The sequence below is a fragment of the Pagrus pagrus genome, assembly GCF_965226575.1.
Source record: "Pagrus pagrus genome assembly, chromosome: 9".
Taxonomy (NCBI): Eukaryota; Metazoa; Chordata; class Actinopteri; order Spariformes; family Sparidae; genus Pagrus; species Pagrus pagrus.
The window spans coordinates 7,225,481-7,240,578 of NC_140193.1; the positions used below are offsets into that span (position 1 = coordinate 7,225,481).

At 38.8% G+C, this 15,098-nt stretch overlaps 2 protein-coding genes across 8 annotated transcripts in view; one reads left to right on the forward strand and one right to left on the reverse strand.

The window, feature by feature from the left end:
* The window catches only part of parp9 (poly(ADP-ribose) polymerase family member 9), a 52,851-nt gene extending 48,903 nt beyond the window's left edge, over positions 1 to 3,948 (forward strand). For both annotated transcript variants that reach the window (XM_084362419.1, XM_084362418.1), the window contains exons 4-8: positions 146 to 361; positions 900 to 966; positions 2,185 to 2,663; positions 2,824 to 2,983; positions 3,167 to 3,948. In XM_084362419.1, the coding sequence (XP_084218545.1) occupies positions 146 to 361; positions 900 to 966; positions 2,185 to 2,663; positions 2,824 to 2,983; positions 3,167 to 3,441 (1,197 nt within the window). In that variant the 3' untranslated portion in view covers positions 3,442 to 3,948. The remainder of the gene's footprint in view (positions 1 to 145; positions 362 to 899; positions 967 to 2,184; positions 2,664 to 2,823; positions 2,984 to 3,166) is intronic.
* Positions 3,949 to 4,561: 613 nt separating this feature from the next.
* Positions 4,562 to 11,845, reverse strand: faima (Fas apoptotic inhibitory molecule a). Of its 6 annotated transcripts, none has more exons than XM_084362138.1 (5): positions 11,706 to 11,845; positions 10,263 to 10,393; positions 9,950 to 10,178; positions 7,599 to 7,648; positions 4,562 to 7,352 (listed from the first exon to the last, which is right to left on the reverse strand). In XM_084362138.1, exons 2-5 carry the CDS (start codon positions 10,374 to 10,376, stop codon positions 7,203 to 7,205), a joined length of 543 nt encoding a protein of 180 aa, XP_084218264.1. In that variant the 5' UTR covers positions 10,377 to 10,393; positions 11,706 to 11,845; the 3' UTR covers positions 4,562 to 7,202. The 6 variants fall into 6 exon arrangements, with proteins under 6 accessions (XP_084218264.1, XP_084218263.1, XP_084218262.1 ...); XM_084362137.1 differs by having other exon boundaries at positions 10,263 to 10,396; XM_084362136.1 differs by having other exon boundaries at positions 10,263 to 10,418.
* Positions 11,846 to 15,098: the final 3,253 nt, after the last annotated feature.

Genomic DNA, 15,098 nt, shown 5'->3' on the forward strand with positions numbered 1-15,098 from the left:
GATAATTATAGAAAATAAGACAACTGAAAGTCAAGAATACACACTGTTAAGAAAGTAAATATTACATATACACTGTTTTATTACAAGTTATTTTACGCTTTAACAAAACTGTTTATTTGTCTGTCTGTTTATTTATTCATTACAGTTTCTCTTCAGATCAGTATTGGAATGCTTACAGTTGGCAGCCAGAAGCGGCCACAATTCAATCGCCTTTCCAGCCATCGGCACTGGAGCCCTCCGGTTCAGTAAAAAGGAAGTCGCCCATATCATGTCAGATGCAGTGGCCACTTTCACCCAAACATTCTCAAAGAAGATGGATGTTTATTTTGTCATATTTCCTTCTGACATTGACACGTTTAAGGTTGGTCACATGATATGATGTAGTGTCTGTCTTCAGCAGGAGGCAAAGAAAAAGGTTTCCTTGACAGTAATAATAATGGTTCTTGCACATGTAAAAGGTCTTGAAAGGTAAAATTGAGGGTAACTGCAAGCTCAAAACAGGACAGAGCTGGCTGGAAACACAGAGTGAAGCTGGCTCAGGCATGTGTGAGCATTAAAGCAGGTGAACCTCTTCTAGCAGTAACCCAAAATAAAATTGTGAACCTGAATATCTGCATTATATATCTCCTTTAATCTGACATGATCTTAATCTGATAATGCAAGTAACAGTAATTAAATCTGAAACCTGTGATGTTTTGATTGAAAATCTATCTGTAAGGTGGAATGCAGTGTGAGACACTCCCTACACCTGCTAGGAATTGTTGGCTGTGTTTTTCCGGTCGCCCAAGTTCAGTTGCCAATGCTTTATACCTGAACAACTCAAAGTGTTGTTTATGCTTCCTGAAGTGTCTCACACAAAAGAGTAAATAAATAATAAAGAAATGATCTTCTCTTTTTAGGCTTTTGAGGAGAAAATGAGATTTTTCCAGGAAAAACCATCCCATCCCACCATCCCACCTGGACCTGGTAAAACAATATTTCACTTATTATTTCTTGCACACAAAGGGTGCCTTTAATGTAGGTACTAATGGGGATGATATTGATGGAAGACCTTGTACAATCTGAAGCAGTGGAGAACATGAGCAGTCTTCAAATTTATTGTATTGCATCATTTTAATGCTGTCACAGGGAACAATCATTGTGAGCGAACGCTGCATAGATCAGCAAAAAACAACTACATTTATGTTCTCTTTGCCAAGATACTCATGCCTGCACATGATTTGTCTCCCTGATTCTTTAAATCACTTCATGGTAAAGATAGAAACCAGTAAAGTTAACGTACAGCTATTGTACAAATTATCAGCTTAGTGGGTGTTCATGCTTGTGCAGTCGTGCTCAAGTGATCCTAAATCACAGCACTGATCGTGGACTTAAAGGTTCACAGAAAAATGAAAACTCAGTCATTATCTCCTCACCCCCATGCTGATGGAAAGTTTGTTAAGGTTTCGTAGTCCACAAAACATTTCTGGAGCTTCACAGCAAAACAGCGTTGCAGCTTTCTCCTTAACAAGAAGTCGGTGGAGACTTGTTTTAAAACATTAAAAATATATATATTTTATATAATATATAAAACAATCATATAATGGCTCAGTACAGTTTGTCAGGTGTAATCTTAGTCTCCGGAACCTCCGAGATCCCAAACTGATTTGTAAGTCATTATTTACACCCTTTTTCAAGATAAAGTCTTTACCTTAGCTGCTAGGCTAAAAGTGTTGGCGCACAACCTGTATGAAGTGTGAGCACACGCTCAACCACGTGTCAAGGGGTCTTTTTAAATAAATTGTGGATCTTGGAGCTTCCAGAGACTTTTACAGACACCCCCCCCCCCCACCCCCCCCGATCTACTTCAGTTGTTTAGGGGAATGTTGCAATGCTGTTTTGCTGTGAAGCTCCAGAAATGTTTATTACAAAAAAGTATTATTACATAAGCTTCACTGGTGTCTATGGCCTGCTCTACGATAAATAATTAACTTAAACAATATCTAATAAGGGAAACAGATCATGTGCAGACACAGATTTCACAAAGAGATTATGTAACTGTTGTGGTTTCTTGATCTCTTCTGCGTTTGTTCACAATGGTCATTGGCTGTGGCAGCGTAAACACACAATTATGGAATAACTTTGACAGAATCAATCGTGAGATCACTGCAATAAATCCACCAATTATGATGTCTTCCCCACCAGAACCTGAGGGCAGAGGTAACTTCCATGGCAGCCAAGATTCCACTCCACGGATCAGCCTGAGCAGCCCCTCCATTGAGGCAGAACATGAGGCTAAACGATGGCTCCGAGGCATTCTCTTGGAATCCTCAGGCTTTTACACTATCTGCAACAACTTCATTCTGCACTTTGGCGAAAAGGAACAATTACAACTGTCCCGACTAATGGAAAAGAAACCCGTTTCCATCGAGGAGTCATTTGAAACGGGTCGTGCAAGCATAATTGTACAAGGGAAGTCATCTGTAGATGTTGCAGTTGCTGGGTTGCAGGTGGAGGCCCAACTCATCAACATCCAGAGGGAGTTTGTCGAAGAGGAAAAAGGGGCCATTTTTGAGTTGATATCTCAGGACGCGTCCTTTGAAAGGAAGACAGTCGATGACTCAAGCAAAGAGTTCTCAGCCAGGATGACTGCCTTCAAACAATCGGGGTTGCGGCTAGTGAAGGTACAGTATGTGTAAACGCAACATGCACGATGATGTTGTAGGAAACTATATATTTTTTTAAGTCTTCACATGGTTTCATTAAGCAGTTTCAAATTGTACATTTTATTTCTTCAAATGGAGTAGTGTTTGTACTTATGCTTCAAATATCCTGTACTTTTAGGTGGACAGAGTGGAGAATGCTTCACTGGAGAAGCTCTTTGAGCTCAAGAAAGAACAGCTAGGCTGCTTCAAACCTAAAAATATGCTTCAGTGCATCCCTGCACAGTTCTTTGACATGGTGAGCCATGTTGGATTCCACACAGAGTTCGCTCCACCTGATGGTAAGATTATACTTAATACTACAAATAGAATTTGACAATGCAATTTTTTTTTACAACTGGTACATGATGATTTTCTCAGGTCTTAAATTGTAAGACATAGAAACAGTAATAAAATAGTAATCACAAACATATATAAACAATACAAATAATTATTTTTTTGTGTGTGTCTTCCTCTGATTAAAGACCCAGCATATGGAGAGGGCATCTACTTTGCCAGCAGCGCGAAAAAGGCCATGGAAGTGTGGAAGGAGCCAAACAAGGAGTATCTGCACTTCGTGGAAGCCGAGGTGCTGACAGGAAACTCCACCCTTGGTCAAAGGGATCTCATTCTGCCACCTCTCGTGGGGAAAGACCCACTAAAGATGTACGACAGCGTGAGCGGACCTGACATCTCGGTCATATTCAGTGGTTATCAAGCTCTGCCCAAGTACATCATCACCTGTAGGTCTGAAAAGTGATTTGTTTCAGTTTCGGCTTCTTGTGTTGTCGTGGTACAAACACAAATGTAAGAATACTTTCCTTTTAATTGTATTTACTATTAGTAAGAGATAGATGATTGCATTACTCCTTGAAACAATATAATGAGACCAGAGAAATCAAAGCTGTCAGATATTTTTCTGCAGCTTGATTGAGTTTTGCTTTCTAATTTCTTCATTACAGTTCAACATATTTTTATATCTTTTTCTTTATCATATAATCATCCATATATATGCAATCAGTATAACTGCAACATATTGTACCAGTGATGACATAACATTTAAGTTGATTTTGCCTTTTTACTTTACAAAGACTATTATAATCTTTTAATTAGCAGGTGAAATCTTTGGTCGACGGCTATGGGTTTTGCATTTAGAGATGGTTACAAATACATAGTTATAATCTAATTGTAAAATGATCATAAAACTATGATAATGTCAAATTGTGTCTGATGCTGATATCAAAATTAAAACATGTAAATTAAGTTTGATGAATATTCTTTGTCATTTGTTTCAAGTATCTAGACCAGGGCAGATCAAAGTGGGTCCCGGGGGGCAAACTTGTTTCAAGCAAATGCTCTTTAGGATCCCAAATCAGAAATATTTTTCCATTTTCTGGCAGAGTGACATTTTATGCAGGAAGACAGTCAATTAAGGGAATTTGGGATCACAGTATTACGGAAGCCCAGAGAGGCAAGTGAGGAGTTGTCCTGGTAAAACATTTTTTTCACCAGTTCTTGAGTCATAAACACTTGAGAAAAAAATTTAGATCAGAAAAAAAAATCAATCAGTTTTTTTCTCACTTGCCTTCAGTGCTACCATAGTATCATTATGCATCTTAACAATACAGTAGTTGTTTGTTTTTGACCTTTATCCAACTATAAATTTCAGTTTTGGCCTTCCAAGGAAAAAAGTCTGGGCACCGCTGATCTAGACAGTTTCTTTTGACACCTATGACACCTACATCCACCTAAAGTCGCAACAAATGACTTGACTTGTATTTCCCTGTTTACTTATAATTTATATATTAAGATCATTGATGAAGCTCAACAACAAAACCTGATCATACAGTTCACATTTTCCAAACACGTACCACCCGCAGTAAACAAAACCAAAGACATTTATTAACATACATCTTATATATTGGACATATGAAAGATTTATAATGATACAGTAACACAAATCTTTGATATCACAGTCTATTGAGCATTCACGTTCATCCGTGACCTTGGATATAGTTCGACCACAAAAAAATATTTCCTCAAGGTCCATTTAGTAGTGTTTACTGGAGCTTTCAGCTGCATCTTGCAGACCAGTGGATGAAGTTTCCCAGTTGTCATGGAGACTTTGTCAAGTGGGTGGACCTTGATTTAAGCTGTTCTTTTTTTCTATTGGCCAATCCAGACACGCTGTATTTGACCAGTGCACAATAAATAGTAAATGCCACTCTTTGCAAAATGTAAACAAACATTAGAGATACACTGGAGAAATTGTCATTATTTGACTTGTAGCCATAACTATAAAAATGTTCATCTTTAAATCTGTATAAGCACACGATCATCTGGCCTGTACATAGAAAACAGTTCATTTGACAGCACAACAGACTTCCACACATCTCCGAGGACGACACAGTCTCCAAAGTATTAATGGTTATCAGCAAGTGATTTACTTCAGCTGTGTGTGTGATTTACTACTGGCAATAATGTCACATCTGAGTGATTGTCTATAAAGTTGTTACAGCCATTTAGTTGTAGACGAGGATGTTTTGACACATCTACAGCAGCCTGCTAAAAGCTAATTACATGTTACAGTAATATCAACTGGCTGATCATACAAAGACCACTTAACATGTCAACATAGGACTAAAACAAAGATCACTCCTGAGCAGTGCACGCTAGAATGATGCTACATTCAAGGAATAATCTTGTACCCTGGTATTTGACCTCCTACTGCGCAACATTAAAAAAACACAAGAAAGCGAGCACAGAGAGCAGGGAGAACAGGATGAGCCACGTTAATGTACAGTGGGTGGCTGTTTTCTACAAAACAACAACAGTTACAGAACATCTGAAAGATAACACTAGCTGCTCATGTTAACTGCAGGGCAATGCCAGGCTGAGTTAGATAAATATGGCACATCTGACCTCCAGTATTGATAACAGCATTGGAATTCTGTGTTTACATCAGGGGTTTTCAGAGTCAGACTGTGGGCCTTACCTTCAGACGAAGGCTTACTGTACTTACTTGCTTAGTTCACTGTGGGATCTTGATTATGTCATTGATGCTTTTCTGTGTTTCAAGACTAAAATATCTTCAAACTAAGGGCATGTTGAGTTAGTCAACTGTTACTAGCTCACTTAGTTGCAGATGTTACGTTGCTGTGTGACACACGGCTTGCAGGTCTAACTCACACAATTCTAGGAGACCAAAAAACATAGGGACTAGAGCCGATATGCAGTTTCGGGAGCTAATGCCAATACCATTATTAGAGAATTATAAATTCTGATATCAATATATTGGCTGATATATGCACATTTTTTTGTAGTGATCTCTCAAAAGGTGTTGCCAAACACTTGTGACAAAAATATGTGAAGGATGCAGGATATTTTACAGTTGAACAATAAACTAATTGTCTGACAAATGCACTGAAAGATAAAACTTCATATCGGTCAACAACATATACACCGATACTGATATATCTGTAATAGGTACAACTAGACATCTTTGTAGAACTTTACCGAATTTACGGATTCATTTATTCATTTGTCTTAGAAAATGTTGGTTGTGGGCTTATTTGTATTGGGGATTTTTGCATGATTATATATTTATAATTCATAAAAACATCAGACTATGGAATTTGGGATGTTATGTGGATCAGTGATTAGATCGGAGCAGCCCCAACTCTACTTAATATTGCTGTGTTACATGACCTCAGACTACACCGAATACATAAAAAAAAAAGGTCTGTCCTAAGGCATTCATTAGTTTCTGATTCCGGGAAAGTGGGAAATACACTAAAAATTCAATGAAATTGCTGAATCTCTGAACTCTCCAGACGCATTCAGACTATTCTATGAGATCTCCTGGAAAGAGACCATATTCACACGACGGCCATTTTTCCTCTGACATCATGCTATGGGTGCTAAGCTCGAATCCTGGGATAAAGGTATGCTGCTGTGTTCCAGGTTACAAGTCTTATACACTTAGCGAATCTAACAAATAGCAATCATACGTTAGCATTCAACCACTTCCTAGCTAACGTTACTAGTGGTACCTTGAATGCTAGCTGTTGTCTAATGGAAGCTAATGGTTATCAAATGTGTTGTTTTACCTTAAAATATGGCCCGATGTTCCTCCAAACTATTTGGGGGCCCACCACCCACTTTTAAAACCTCAGATTTATAGCAGTATAAAGTACATGTTCAACCCGAGACAGTTTTTCAGTGTGAAATAACATTTTCATACAGTAAATCCTTTTTTCTGACTGAAATTTATGGCTGCATTCTGTTCCCTAAAACTGCCCAGACAGCAGGTCTAGTCTATCTCTTGTGCTATAAACGTTACACAACAACATTTACAGTACCAATGTATGTGTAATATACCCGCCCGAGCGTGGCCATCCAAACTTAGGAGCGTATATGAGTTGGTCTCTGACTCCCGACAGCTTTAAATGACATTCTTCTACTCTTCACAGACACCAAGAGTCACACGTACAAACCAGATCTCTGCTTCCACATACGCAGTCACTCTGTGCACTCAGCTATCTCTGTGCCGTCCACCAGCAGCGTGTGAATGATCCCGTCTCGTCTCTTCCCGCTGCTCACAGCCTTCACGCAGCAGTTGTGGTCTCCGAGTGTGAAATGTGTTTCTGTGCCATCGTCAACAAACTCCCCCTGCAGGCACAAAGTGTGGACAAAGGAAAGGACTCATTTAGTTCGTGTTCTCAGCTCTGGAGCTTTCCGAATGGAGACAACTGTAGAACCACAGGGTGATAGAGGCTTTCTACCAGTAGAAGTTCAAGTGTTTATAGTGCTTACTAAAGGAGACACGTATTAACTGTTGATTTAAATTGCCCTTGACACCAGAATTAACATTAAATTCAGTGATGATGAAGTATCAGTTACTGTTGTTATACTTACTGCAGTCTCTATGTTTTGTCCATTACACCAAACATCCATGGTGTCTTTCTCTGAAAGAAAGTAAACAAACACACAATGAATCAATGAGACACGCAACTCTTGGGCAATAACAGAATGCGATGTGACTTCCAGCTAACTGTTGCTAAACAGGTCTCAGTATGTGAACCGCCAGGTTTGAGTCTATGTTTGTTTTTAATGCTGTCAGGCGTTGGTGTGAGAATGTTTGAGTTTATCTGATCATCTTGTATCACACAACAACAAAAAGTGAGCACTGCCACAATTAGTATAATCTGTCTTGAATCACGTAGAGGTTTCCTTGACACCCGTCCTTTCTGAAATATATCATAATAGTTTCTGTGGTAAAGAATCGTGCTCACATGATAGTTTAAGTTAGAACAACAAAATAAAAATAAGCAATAGACAAAATTTGCAGAACATGGTGTAATAACAAATATATATATATATATATATATATATATATATATAAAATGTAGTTGGGGCTCCAGTTCATGAAAGACCTTTTTAAAAGACAGACATTTTCCAGCTGAACAATACAGATAAGAGTCCACACATTAAATAGTGCTCGCATGAATATTTGCTACCACCATGTGTGACATTTCAAGCAATACAAGTACCTTTACAGAGGGGACTTTACAGATGTATGTTCTTATAGCATATTCAGTTTGTTTAGATAATACTGTACATATGAGGTAAACTTACGGGTTGATTGTAATTGTATTTGTAAGGTCTAGTAGTATGTTAGTGTATTATTTGACATGACCTGTCAGGTGACGCCTCTGCACAGGTATGGTATGGTTTGTCTTGTGCCCAAAACGACACACATGGGAGGTAATAAATGTTGGACTCTATTTTTGTATTTTCCCACTTTTGCTTCTGGTCAGCACCTCGTGTTTACCCTGCTTGGATGCGTGCAATTTTGTAAACTTTTTGCACAAACCTTTCTTAAATCACGCTAATATTTACTTTTATCCTCTGAATCACAACGATGAAACAAATTGAAAAGAGGGAAATAACAACACCCCCGCAAAATTTTCAACTCTACATATTTTCTTGTTTTTATTTCTAATTATACAGGAACAATGTTTAAAACTCTAATTTATGAAGGGAAACAAAATGATGAATGTACCCCTACACTAATACACTTTTGTCCACATAGCCACATTTTTATGTGTCTGAATTTTAAAACTTTTTACATGTGTCTGTGTAAAATATCCTAATTAAGATACTCCCTTGATTGGTAAAATAAGAAATATGAAAATAAAAAATAAAGATAGACTAATAAACTGCGTTAACACGAAAATGACTGCACCATTTAACCATGTAATTTCAGAGAAACCCCACTCTTGTGAGTAACAACTGAATTAAACACTTGGGAAAACCTTTCAGCTTCAAAAAGCATGCCTTGATCTTCTAAACATGTCCAATCTCAATTTTCTATGGCAACAAAAAAATACTAATGGTCTCCCTTGAAACCACACGAGGGCAACATTTAGCTGGTTTGGGTGTTCTTATGACAACACAATAGATATTTATTGCACACTAATGTACAGTAGTTCTTATGTCATGCACATGCTTCAGGTGTTATGCCACCTGATCAGCTGTAAGCAGTATAATTATAAGAAGGATTAACTTGCCCAGATGACAGAGACAGCGTGGGACTTAGAGCTGCTAAAGAGCTTAGCCTCAGCTCCAACATCATATTAGTGGCCGCTTCTCAACGGGCAGAAATCACACTATGCTAAATATCAAGCCATTGTCTATCCTGATTGATTACCTGAATGAAGAAATAAACCTAGACACTAATACAAATTTAAGGTAGATGCTCTTGTACCTTAACATGTCACTACGGTCGACCGATGTGGCTTTTTCATGGCCACTACCTATTATTAGAAATCCAGGAGACAGATAACTAATATTTGGAGCTGATACTCATTTGCATTAAAAATGAAATCTTAGTGTCAAAATTTAGGGTAAACAGTGATGTAATGAAGTACAATCTACTCAAGTACTGTGCTTAAGTACAATTTTGAGGTACTTTACTTGAGTATTTCCTTTTTCTGCTACTTTATACTCCCTCTCCACCACATTTATTTGATACTAGTCACTTTGCAGAGTCATATTATTTAGTGTTTAAAGGCTATTCATTGTGAAGTGTTGTGGGCAGGACATTGTGTGAGAGGATGCTGCATCAGAGTCAAAGTACCACACTTTTGAATGAGTGTGTTTTAGCAGCAATCTGACTGGAAAAACCACTGACAACTGGAAAAATGCAGTTTTTTGCAAACTCACAGTACAGCAGGTGAATAATGTAGAAACACAGAGAGGCTCACCCAGGACCACCCTGCAGTCAGTGCCGTCCAGGTTGAGAACCCACGTGCTGGTGACCTTTGACCTGTTCTCCATGTACTTCTTCAGGCTCTTCCCGTTGATCTCCAAGGTGTACTCGTAGGCAAAGCCGCTGACTGCATCAATGTTGATGGTCGCTTTGGTGTCCGACTTGCCCACACTGAAAGTCTCCTTCCCCACAAGCTTGAACATCCAGTCTCGTCTCAGGATCTCCTGCAGAACGATGTGAAATCAGAAATCAGAAGTAGCCCCCCATTAAAACTGATCTCGCAGTAATAAGAAGCTGCGTGACGTTACCTTTCCATCAACGTAGATGACCCTCTTTCCGGTGGTCGTGCCGTGTTCAAACTCTATCCTGTGGACTCCATCGCTCAGCGCCACCTCCCACACACCAGCAAGATCATTCGACATCCTGCCTCGTTCAGACCCTGCTGGAGACGAACAACAAAACAACTAGACTGCTAAATGTCGAGACAAATGCATGACTAACGTGAATAACGTTGCCCAACTAACCTAGCTTACAAACTAGGCTGACGCTAGCTAGCTGGCTAGCTAATAATAAAGACGTAAAACCTAATCATACTTTTCGCTGCAGGTTCAAACGTATCCCCGCATATAGACACAACTACCGAAGTATACTAGTATATCGATTTAGCATGATGTTTGAATGTTTGCTCCTGAGTGAAAACGGCTAAAGATTATGTTGGAAGTTGTAGTTGGTAGTTGCGTTACGACTTCCGGTGTCAGGTTTGCCCTTTCAAAATAACAGCAGGTAGCGTTAACGACTTACTGAATACTTTCTGTATTCAAACAAAAAGTAAGTGGCTCTCATGTGAGGTTTCTAACAGAACACTTATCAACAACAACAGCCTTATCAAATCATATATGCATGTAAGAAATTATCAAAAGAACGAGTATCTCACACGGGAAGTAGGAGTGCTTGAGGGGCAGCAGCACATCCTACAACTATGACACAGACACAATGTTTTTCACACAAGAACAGAAAAACCTCCGTGTAAAACCGTTGCCGAATTTAAAAGAAGGCCCAAATAATTAAGAGTTTGTTGTAGACAGCGCTTCAAAAAGTTTATAAAGTTACTCCTAACTCAACAACTCACAAAATTGAGAGGAATTTCTCTGCCTGTTCATCTCCTTGCAGAAGTATGTTGATGTTCACTTTGCTGTTGTGCAAAGTTTGTTAAAAATTGTTGAACATTTATCTTAATAACTATTAGATATAAGTTATGCCGGCCATTCAAATTAATCCATAAACATGAATGTCGCACACAGTTTACTAAAACGTCATTATATAGAATGATCCACCAGCACTTTCAACAGTGACTGACTTCCAGCGTCCCTGGGGTCATAAGGAAAATATTAGTGTGAAAATGCCACGTGTAAATATTTTTTCCTTCCAACTGTAAAACCTACAAACTCACAATATAATATTTTGCGAGTTTCAACGTTGTCTTAAGGCATACTCGCTCTTCAGCAAGACTGATATGCACAAACACAAACAGACTTCCAGTAAAGCCAGAGCACTAAAACATTACCAGTTCAGTTTGCTTCCAACCTGTCCTTTAATTTTGAAATGAAAACGGAAGCAGTGCTGCGTCAGTCAAACACTAGGCTGCCTATCTTTTCAGTAGCTCTGACCGCTAACGTTACCTTCTTAGCAATAGGAGGATAACAGTAGCCATTAATTCAGGAATATCATCCGTCATTACACTTCGGGGTTACCTTAAAAGTCCTGAAGTAAGCGCTCTAGCTCTGTGGCTAACAAATCATCTGCAGGCCACTTTAGCGAAGTTTGTTCACAGGTAGCTAGTCAGCTAGCTTACCGCACAGAGTCAACAGACGAGCTGTGGCTATGCTGTTGCTATGGTAACATGACATCCGCCTACGTACAAGCTTAACCACGCCCCCCATCCAGGAAAAAGCAAGTACAACTTTTTGTATCACATGAAATACATAATAAAAAGGCTATTTGGGGGCAGGGACGCTTCCTGACAGCTGAAAATAAAGTGCAGTATAACTTCGACAGATGTGTGAGCTACCTTTCATGTTAAACACAGGGGGGACAGTATTATTTATATATAATAAAGGTGGTTTTAACACAAAGATAAAACCTGAAAAAAATGTTTTTGGTAAGTCTGCAATTTCATTTGTCCATCTCTCAGTGCTGTGAAAGTGTGCTTGTTGGAACATAAAACCATCATTCATATAGTTCATAGGGGACAAATAGAGAAATATGATCATCAGCCTGCATCCAGGTATTGTGCCTTATGATAGGCCTAACAGTCTGCAATATTCAAAATGAAAACTCTTACAAACATAACATTCAGCCTATTTATTGGTAGAAGTAACAGTAGTTTGTTTTGTTAATAACATAAAAAATGCAACAAATATTGGTTCTGTTATCTCAATTTCAAAATACAGCAAGACAGTCATGACAGTCCAACAGGTTCAACAGGTTGAAGTTGGCAGAGCACTGCAGCAAATTACATGTCACCAATCACTATGTATTGATAAGATTAAGAAAAGATGTCAGGTTTAGTTATTCAGGAACTAAATGATTCGGTGGAAAATGTCTCCATCTTCTGACGGAGCGGCCTTATGTCTAACTATATGTGAAGGCTTGATCTCATTTAGAAACACTGAGTATTGTGCCGCGTGTACCAGGGAGAGCTGATTTATCTCAAACTGTAAAACTGTGACGGAGGACTGACTCCTGGTACCACACCACTACACTTAAAACTTCTGTCAGCTGCAGAAATGCAACATTATGAGGATAACATTTATTACAAAGCGCAATGCTATGTTTAGTACACCTGCAGTTTGTACAGATCCTAAAGACGTGCATGTGAAAAAGAGATGAGCCAGACACTATCTTGAACTTGAAAAGACACTTCTTCCTGTTTAAAGTTAAAGACGATAGATATCTCTGATAGTGAGATATCTTGGTTTCACTACTGTCTGGTGTAATGACAAAGAAAAAAAAAAATCAAGTCAAAAAGTTCACAGTATTTAAATGTGCAGTTTGCAAAAAAGAAATATGGTTCTCCTCCGGTCACGGCCACAATTTCTCAGAATCTGTGTTTTCAGAAATGTGAATTTGTGTTATCATGACTTCCTTTTCATGAAAAACCACATAAGCTTGGAAAATGAACATAATTAACATTTTCAGGGCTGACTCTGGTACCAAACCACTGCATTACAACATTCTTTTTGAAAATGAACATGAAATGTTTTTGTTTTTGGTCAGGGGATTCTTTAATTTCCCTACAGCATCTTGCATTTTATGAGTGTGTTTTCTGTTTTTTTTTCATTCACTTGTTCATATGACATAACATCAGAGGGGTCATAGATAGAAGGAGATAGGTGATAATGGATGATAATAGTGATATTGTATAATGACAATAAAAAAAATTACAACTTTAAAAAGTGTGATGTGCTTTTTTAGGCATAAGCACAAAAGTGTATTGTCAACTATGAGAACAATGGACAAATTATGCTTACTTAAGACTCTACTTCCTCTTTTTATTTCTTCTTTTTAATCATGCAAACATCTCAACCTTTTTCAAGGTCATCACCTCTTCTCATTTATCTTTGTACAGAGCAAATGCTGCATTCCACTTCACTCAGGACTCAGGGGGCAAAAAACTACCTGTGAAACATGAACGCACACATAGTGAACAATTACTTTTTACATCATGTATTCATGTATTGGTTTTGGACAACAACTCACTGTAAAGTTTTTTTGGTAGGAGACCTGCGTCTGTTATTGTACCTAACAGGGGCACAAATATAGACACTGCATTTTCACCAGGGCCCACAGGGAGAGGGGGGCCGTCTAACAATGCCTTCAGCAGCATAGACTTCTTCAAGTGACTCATTTTTCTGACGTTTCAGTCCCTCTGGACCTTCCTCAAGACTGTTTCACTGAGAGGACAAAGGGAAAGACTCTTGAGGATGGTCCAGAGGGACTTAAACATCAGTAGAATAAATCAATTTATTTGTGATCTTGAGTGAGATTTTGCAACGCACCGGCATTTGAGTTAGTTGGATGTGCAAATGTCTTCTTTGCTAGTTCGGGTGCAAAATCTAGCAAGACTGACAAGCTGAGCACACCTTCATAAAGTCTGCTTCACACTACCGTGTAGTCTGGCCCGTCATTATAGCGTGCATTTGGGCCCATCGTAACTACTTTACGCCACTGCTGAACATATAATCTATGGCTAGATGCACATTTAGACCCCGTACACACGTAGCCGGGTATCTGCTAAAACGAATATATTTTTCTACGTTTGGACCTGTCATCCACATGAAAACGCATCATAAACGAATATTTAAAAAAACTCCGGGCAAAGTGAAGATTTGCGAATACTCCGTTTATGCATTTGCGTGTAGACAGAGATAACCGGAGTTTTGCGTTTTCGAACGTCACAATATGCGCCAAAACAACAACAAATCTGCTCTGACATCAAACGTGCGACCTTTGTTTACTGCAGAAGCATGGCTCCGAGTGCCTTGAAAACTGTGGTGGTGTTAATTATTGTGCAGGCGCTGTTTACCTCTTTGATTTTACAAGCCCAACTACTGCTCCAAGAGCACAGGCGACGGATAACATTGTCGGTGATTTGTGATTGAAAACGCAGATGTTCGGTTATGTGTGGAAGGGGTTTTTTTCGAAAACGAGGTAGTGTGGATAAAATTTGTTTTATAAACGGAGGGGGGGAAATATTCGGTTTTAGAAATACCCGGCTACGTGTGTACATAGCCTTAATAGACCCTTTTCACAGCAGACATTTTGACTTGTCAAAGCAAGAAAAGCTCAGGTGGAATTTGTAATGTCAATGATGGCTGTATTCCATTTAGCTGAGCTTGTTCCAGTGCTCTGGTATTGTGCATGCTCACTCACTGACATGACTTACTGGGACACTTGATAGAACTGAGCCATCATTAATGTCATTGGTCACACCTGCACTTTTCCTGCTTTGACAGGTCAAAATGTCTGCCGTGGAAAAGGTCTATAACAAACCTGTTAAATGCCATCAGATGTTGTTGTTCGGGGAGTGTTAAACTCATCACCTGTTTTGTAGAGAAAGCTTCTTAAAGAGGCTTATCATTATA